Source organism: Aptenodytes forsteri, unplaced genomic scaffold, assembly GCF_000699145.1.
Source record: "Aptenodytes forsteri isolate BGI_AS27 unplaced genomic scaffold, ASM69914v1 Scaffold83, whole genome shotgun sequence".
NCBI lineage: Eukaryota > Metazoa > Chordata > Aves > Sphenisciformes > Spheniscidae > Aptenodytes > Aptenodytes forsteri.
Window position 1 is genome coordinate 1,084,744 of NW_008795371.1, and position 7,861 is coordinate 1,092,604.

General features: G+C 34.2%; 1 protein-coding gene across 1 annotated transcript in view; it reads left to right on the plus strand.

Moving 5' to 3' along the window:
• The window catches only part of LRRC49 (leucine rich repeat containing 49), a 53,803-nt gene extending 46,763 nt beyond the window's left edge, over window positions 1-7,040 (plus strand). Inside the window, exons 13-15 of the mRNA XM_019472373.1 lie at window positions 3,355-3,464; window positions 4,159-4,312; window positions 6,411-7,040. Coding sequence (XP_019327918.1) covers window positions 3,355-3,464; window positions 4,159-4,312; window positions 6,411-6,617 — 471 coding nt within the window. The 3' untranslated portion in view covers window positions 6,618-7,040. The remainder of the gene's footprint in view (window positions 1-3,354; window positions 3,465-4,158; window positions 4,313-6,410) is intronic.
• Window positions 7,041-7,861: the final 821 nt, after the last annotated feature.

Genomic DNA, 7,861 nt, shown 5'->3' on the forward strand with positions numbered 1-7,861 from the left:
ACAAGATCGTTAGTGTGGGGGTTTTTTGTGGGTGTGTGTTTTATGTTTAAATAAATAGGAAGTTAGGACACTAATATTGCTATTCTTTGTAGTTTGCGTTCCTCTTTACATCAATTGAAAGTAAATTTATTCAAGCATATAAAATGGTTATTTTATACTTGGGCTTTGATCATAAAGGGAGCCAGAATAGTTATGATGCAACACAATGTTTGAATGTATGTTCAATTTTAAATGCTAAATAAGTTTAAGTGGTGTTATGGAAGTTAATTAGAGCAAAAATAATACATAGCTTTAGTGTTTAGATCTGGTGGTTTAATTTGGTCATCATCATCATATGTTTTGGATTAGATATTTTACTTGTTATCTGATACAACCGTAGCATGAATGTTGTGGTTTACTTGGTTTTAGTTCTCTAAAAGTTGCACAGAAGAGCAGGAGTGGGTTAAAGAGCTTACCTGAAAAACTATTAGAGAAAGGATGAGAAAAGATGAAGGATGAACGGAAATATGACTCACTCCAACAGCACAGTATCTTGAAAAGGAAAAAAAAAAAAAGATAGTAATCCCACAAGAACTTTAAAATAACCTTGAATTTAGTACTTTACAAAACATGCTATTCAAAGTTGATATATTAAAAAAAAAAAAAAGGGAAGAAAATAGTGATTCAGATTAAAAGAAAACAGAAGATAACTCTTACCTGTTTGGTCTTCATGGAGAAAGAAAGAAAAAAAGAAAATAACACAACAATTTAAGTAGACTTTTTGTTACGATCTCAAGGTCAGCAAATTCAGTCTTTGAAGGAAAACTTTGAATTCAGTACTGCTTGGGGATGAATTTAGTAAATGGGTTTACATGTAGCACGGCATGCTTTTTATGTAGGACATATATCAAATCTTAAATATGTATGACTGAAGAACACTTTTTGTCCTCAACAAACTTTTTCAGCCAGACCAGACTATATGAAGATGTACACACAGAAATTTTTTCCTAGTGTCATTAATCATTTGAAGAGTGTCATAGCCAAGCAAGCAAGAGATGAACTCTGATAGCTGTTTTTCATTAGTCTGCAGCAGAAGTCATGGTACTCAGCTTTGCAGATATATATTACCTTTTCTTTTAAAATCAATAATAGAAAATCCTGTTTCAATGTAAAGAATACAAACCCCTGAAGCGTGCTCTCAGACCTTAGATCAGCCCTAAATAATAGATTCAGATGACAGAAAGGGAAATGCGTATATTCTGCTATTCTGATTATCACTTGTTGTGCAACGTTTGTGAAGACTATCGTGTTGCCAGCTCTGAGGTACATATAGCTGGGGAGTAAAAGCAATATATACTAACTGAATTAACTAAATAAATTGCATAACTCTAGCACTTTTAAACTTTAAAAGAAAAAAAAAAAGTATAAGGAAGATTTTATTTTCTCCCCAATCTCCCCTTTTGATTCCAGTTATGTTCCAGGCTAGAAGCTGAGCGTTAGTCTCTCCCTAACAATGATTTTGTTCCCTTGTCAAACTGTTACATTTACTAACTGTGAAGAAGCAAATTCTCTTCATTGAGATACACTATTTGAAGTCTTTCCCAGTGATAGTAATCTCAGATTAATTAAGAGTTGTCAAGGTTTGAAGTTACTAAACTTTACAAAATGCTTTACTCCAAGTGGTATGGCATACAATATAACAGATGCATCACATTTACTGCATCGGTGCCTGTTTCCTGTACTTGGCAAGAAGCAGGCGTAATAGACTTACATTTATGTGATATTGTTATAATCTTTTTGTAATTAATGGAGCAAACAATGTACTGGAGTAAGATAGAGAGCATGAGTTTCTGTGAACTGGAGAGTGTATTCAGCATGGCTGTCTGTTGACCTGGTCCTTATGCTTCTCTTAAGTGATTTTAATTTATTTATTTTATTTCTCCAGCAGACATTTGTGACTGCAATGGTCTTTGTTTCCCTAGCTGCCTTCCATGCTCTTTGTTTTAGACCTTGTTTCTGTGAACAGACTGTTTAGCAGGGTCATCTACTCTTAAGCTACTAAAACTTATTTAATTTTAAGTGAAAATGAGCAAATCTAAACACTGAAAATGGAATTGACTTTACATTTCTTATTTCCTGACCTATGTTTTCTCTGGTGAATTTCTCCCTGTATTATGCTGTTGCAGTATACTTTAGGCAAGGGTAGGTTGTATAGTCTATAAACATTAAGCAAGAATATAATAAAATTATGTTAATTTGGATCAAAATTCCATTTTAATCACACATTTGAATAATACAGAACACAAAAATTGTCTGTAAGTACTTAGTAAATATTGTGAGTATTGAAGTTTATTTAATAATGGCTTGCTTTCCAAAAATATAAGATGAACGGAAATTAAATTTGCTCCAGAAGTTAAGAAGTCATTGAGTGAGTTTCATTGTCCTGTGTTATCCAGGTCAGATTTAGATGATCATAAAGATTCCTTCTGCACTCCGTGGAAAGCCAGGAGTCTAGAAACTGTGCCAGCAAACTTTTGGCAGTTGAAGTCAGTTCATAGTCTGGCCATCAGGGCAGGAGAAACACAGGCCATGGTCTCCAGAGGTTATGAGCCAAGACAAACAAAAACCAATAACAGCAACCACCAAAAAATAACCCCCTTCCACCTTCTTTATACAAAACTGAAAAGTGTAAAATTAATCCTGAAAATTTTTCAACCATTGAAAATTAGTTTAAAGAGACATCTGTAACTTAATGTTGACAGAAGAGTATGGATGACATTTAGAGAAGTATAATGGAGGAACACTTCGGGGGTTGAAAAATGCAGAGAAAATAGTACTCTTCTTTTTCCACCCCCTTTTTTTCTTCTCTAAAGCCTCTCTTTCTATAAAGTCTTCGCTATGATGCTGCCAAAACAAGAGAGACCGTAACTTATCTTTTCACATGTGGGTGCCCAGAATCTTTTCATTTCTGCAGCATAACTTGATCAAAAATTTTCCAGTAGACCTTCTGTAAGTGCATGCAATATGGAGCAGACTTAATATGTCTGGCCTTCAGATACTTGATGTAAAAAATCGTTATAAAATTCCTCATTTCATGAAGAATATCATGAAGCACAGGGTAGCATGTGTATACATTAAAGTTTCCAGAATTACAGGAAATAAAAGCGCAAGTACCTCATTTGGTTTCTTTTAACGTACATTTAAAGTGCCAGTAAAAGCAAATCTACATTTTGAAGATATGCCTGGAACAGATCTGTATGCAGTGTTCTGTATAACAAATTTCAGTTAATTCTCAATGTACATATGTAATGAAATATGAATGTGCCAATTTTGAAACTTAACATTTTTCTTCCCCTTCTCCCCCTTCCCTCACAGGTTACTGAAAATGATATTGTAATGGCAGAAAGGCTCTTTGGCATCCTGGCATATGTAGCATCTTCTGAGCTGCCACATTATCGCATGCTTTCATTATTTGGAGAATCTAGGTAAAATACAATGAACAGAACTGGAATTTGTCCAGAATGTATTGTTTAATTCTTTTGCGCACTGTCATGATAAATTCTTTCTAGGTAAAAAGATAAAAATTTTACAGACAACAACTTACAGAAGATAGGTTCTCTGCTTATTGCAGAAATATTAGCATCTCCTGATTCATGTAGACAGAGGTTTTCATAGAAGTTGTATGAAGTTTGCTGAGTAAGATTAAAAGGCACATGCACACAAATGCACTGCTTGTTTAATTCTCCAATTGTACTGGTATTGGTGAAGATTTATGGAATTTCACGATGAAGACTGACTTTATAGTGGGTATTTTATAGTGGGTGACTATAACAGTTAACAGATTTAAGAGTTGGTGCTGTGAGAAAAAAGGTGCTTAAAAAGACTATTTTTAGTCTTCTGTAGAGATGTACTTAAGAGTTTAAGCTGCAAGACTTCCTATTTAGGAGATGCAATGTGATATATGTCAAAAAGTCAATTGTATAGCAGCAAATTAACGGAGGAGTATCTAGAGTCATCTGTATTTTGAGTAACTTAAGGATGCAATAAACTTGAAAGCTCATAAAGTACATGTTCAAAGGGAGAAAAGAAAAAAAAAACCACCCTCACTAGAAACATCTGCACTTAAAAAAAAAGTTTCCAATAATTAAAACTGTAAATCTCTCTCTCATCTTTTCACAGGAGGAAGCAATTCCATTGTCTGCTGGAGGGAAAGGGAAAGAAATCTGGGATTGGAAGTGAGGAAGGTAGTGATAACAGAAGAAATGGAGGAGAAAGCACAGCTCGAGCAACATTGAATTACATGACAAAGGACTTTCATATGGAAAAGCTTGAGGTAAGTATATCATTACAAAATACTTTCATCCTCTGTTATATAACCTTAGACTACTACTCATGGAATTTGTCTATATATCAAGTTTCCGTTGTGCTATTGAGAATGGTGGTTTTAAAATATCACTGCTTACCATATTTACATGTATGATCAAACATTTCATCTAACTGATCTTTGCCAGAATACTGGATAATGGTCAGTTTCTGTCTTTAGTGAAGTGGTTCCTGAATAGTGCCACAGTCTCAAAAATACATTCTTACCTACAAGCCTTACATTTGTAATGAAATGTACCTGCATTAGTAAAATACAAGGAGTAAGCACACTTTTTCACAAAGAAAAATGAATATTGCACATGTTAGGATTTTCTAATGGAATTAGAAAGTCAGAAAGTATATCCCAAAATGAATTGGTGAAGAACACCTTCAGACAAGATTTGAGATAGTGCAGGCTGTAGTAATAAAGAGCTGTTTCCTAGCTTTTAAATGAGCTACAGGAAAATAAATATATAGGAAATGTATTAGGTTTAATTATTAATAAAATTGCAAGCTGGCTTGTTTCAGACAAGCGCATCAGCCATGCTTGTTTTAGTTTGTGTTTCTGATCTGCTAACTCTTTTGCTTGGGCAGAGGGAAATTGTTCTCAGGAAGAATATGCTTCTTTCAGCCACTATCGCGTTTCTGAGCAATCAGTGTGAGTTCTAGCTGTATGCACCCTGCTTCCCACGTTTGTCCCGTTATTTGCTTTTTGATTATGTGGAAATATATAAATCCTCTAGTGCAAGAAATTTAAATAAATTTCAGTACACACTGAATTCAGTTATTGCATTGTGGTTTTGTTATCTCAGATCCATAGCATAAAAAAGAGACAGTGACTGCATGTGTGAAGAGATTAAATTAAGAAAACATTTTAGTTTCAAAAACTGTGATAGTAGCTCTTAAAACTTTGAATGGCATAGAGTAAGACAGTGAGCCATTCCTCTTGTCCATGGAACAAGCACTATAATAGAATAAGTTGGGTATTTGTACAGTCCATTAAATATATATGTTTTCGCTTCTCACTGCAGCAATTCACACCTTGTCCTTTGTTATAGCGTTATGTATGTGGTAGCAGATGTTACAGGATTTCACAAGAGTGAACAGTAAGATAGGCAAAAAGGACTGATTCCAGTTCCCCATCAGCAGTCAACTAACATAATAAATGTGATCGAATAAGTTTATTGCTAAAGATGACAGTCTGAGTCATTGATTAGTAATTTGGTTTTTTAGATGAAACAGCTGGAAAGTATTTTCTCTGCTTTATCACTCATTTAAGAAAACTGCTGTTTTGATGGCCTGAAGCATGACCTAACATTTTTAACAGTGCCATAAATCAAACTGGTTAGATATTTAGCACCAGTATAACTTATTGTTCAAACTTATTATGGCATTTTATAGAAACTCTGCAGAAACAGGGATTAATACAGTTTGAGTGACTAAAATGCGGAGCTAGTAATTGCACAAAGTGCAATTTTTTTTTCAATTTTTTTTTTAAAGGTTCAGGTTACTTCAGTATCTAATGTAGTACATGTTAGGAACCATGCACTTGCCAGAGTCCATCAGGGAACCTGTGGAAAGGATGCATACTAGCATATTTTTTTGTGACAATATGCTTAGTTCTTGTTAAGGCAGGTAGATAAACATATACTTTCCAACTGTTGTACTGTAATCATGAAAAGCTGGGAAGGGAACGGAGAGAAGGAAGGCAAGTGGTCTGGTGCTTAATAATTTCTAAAAATTTTCACTGCTATGCCAGAAAGCAACAAAAATTGTAATGCTGTTAAAAGATATTTATATGACTACTTAAAAGTGGATTTCAGATAAATTAATTAATATAATAGGAATATTATGAATACAGTAAGATTCTGTGGCCACACTCATAAAAGCTTGACTTAGACCCTGGGCCATGCAACTTCAGACCAACAGGAAAAATTGTGCAATGGCCTCTTTGCCTGCTAATCACTATGTTCTTTAATTCATTAAATTTGTGGTTGTTCTTTGGGTTTGCTCTTGTTTAACCTTTTCTTTCTTTGCCTTATATAATGTGTAATGGTTCTCCCATGCAGGAAATCAAGGAAAGAAAAACATTTTGCCAGACATACGTCGAGAACTTAGTGAAAGAAGCAGCTGACATCAATATGAAAAACGAGTCGTTGCAGAAGCTCTGGCCTCAAATGTTCATTGAGCTTGTCAGAGATGCAGTAATAGAAATACGCAATAAAAATTCCTACATGAAACTCTGCTTACAGCGGATCACTGATCAAAAAGAGTAGAGTCAAGGCTTGTTGTCTTGCAAGCTTTTGGTTTCAGTATTCTATGATGTTTTACAAACTTAAAACAATAGAATATAGAATTTCCATCACTATGGCATATTTCACCCCCCCACCCCCCCCAAAGGGAGGCCTTTAAATTTTTATTAACTCTTGATATTTTTGAAATAAAAGTTTAATTGCATACTGCTTTAACAACGCTTCCTTGGCTGAAGTGATGAGATAGCATAGAAGTAACTTGGTGATTGTCATGTTTTACTAAGTTCCTGTTTATTTTTTTCTGCTACCCTTGCTTCTGTAATGCTACAGCATTGATTTTTAAAGAACGAACTTCCACTCTGCTTGCCTTATTTTTTTATTGAACACTTCTCAGTTGTCACCTTTTTGACTGTTTGCTGCTGTTTAAAAACAAAAAAATCAAGAATAGTAGCCAATTTTTTTATGAGCAAAAGCTAATAAATTATTTTTACACCCTGAACTTGATGAAGACTTATTATTATTGTTGTTTAATATGTGAGATTATAGAACACATTTTCACATCAACGCCATCGCAGTGCTCAGTATATCAACATTTAATGAGCCTCATTCTCAACTGAACAAATTGCCCAAACTTGATTTCAAGTGTGTTTCAGTAATTTCATTTGTATTAGTTTGTGTGAATTATTATAGGTAAAATATGAATTCAAGGTACACTCACTTAAGCTTTATTTTTGTTCTGTTAAAATACGTTTATAATATAATTCTTTTGTTTCTTTGTTAGTAATGATTAATCTTTGAGGTTTGCCAAGGTCAAGTGAGCTAAAATGCATGCATTACATCTGGTAAGGAAACCGATGACTACTATTCAGTTGTAATTCATTTCTGTGACTGTGAAAATTCCATATTTGTTATCAATAAAAAGAAATTCTTCACTTTTGCCCTTCACAGATACTGTAAAGAAGTACTGTGTGCAAAGAAAAGACTTTGTCTTAATGCTGCATGAAGAGATGAGACACAACTTGCCCCCAAAATCAACTGTGAATGGGTAGAAAAAACACGTTCCATAGTAAATAACTTCCACTGTAAACACCTTGCCAGCTTCTGCCCAGAAATTGAATTTAAGAACTGTTAGCAAGTCCAGCTGATTCCTATGGCTAGTGTTCATATGCGGGTAGAAAGCTGTGCCATTTAAACTGAATTTTATAGTTCCATTGTATCTTAACTAAAACAATCCAGAACCTTTGTGCATTCTTTTACTCAATTCAAAT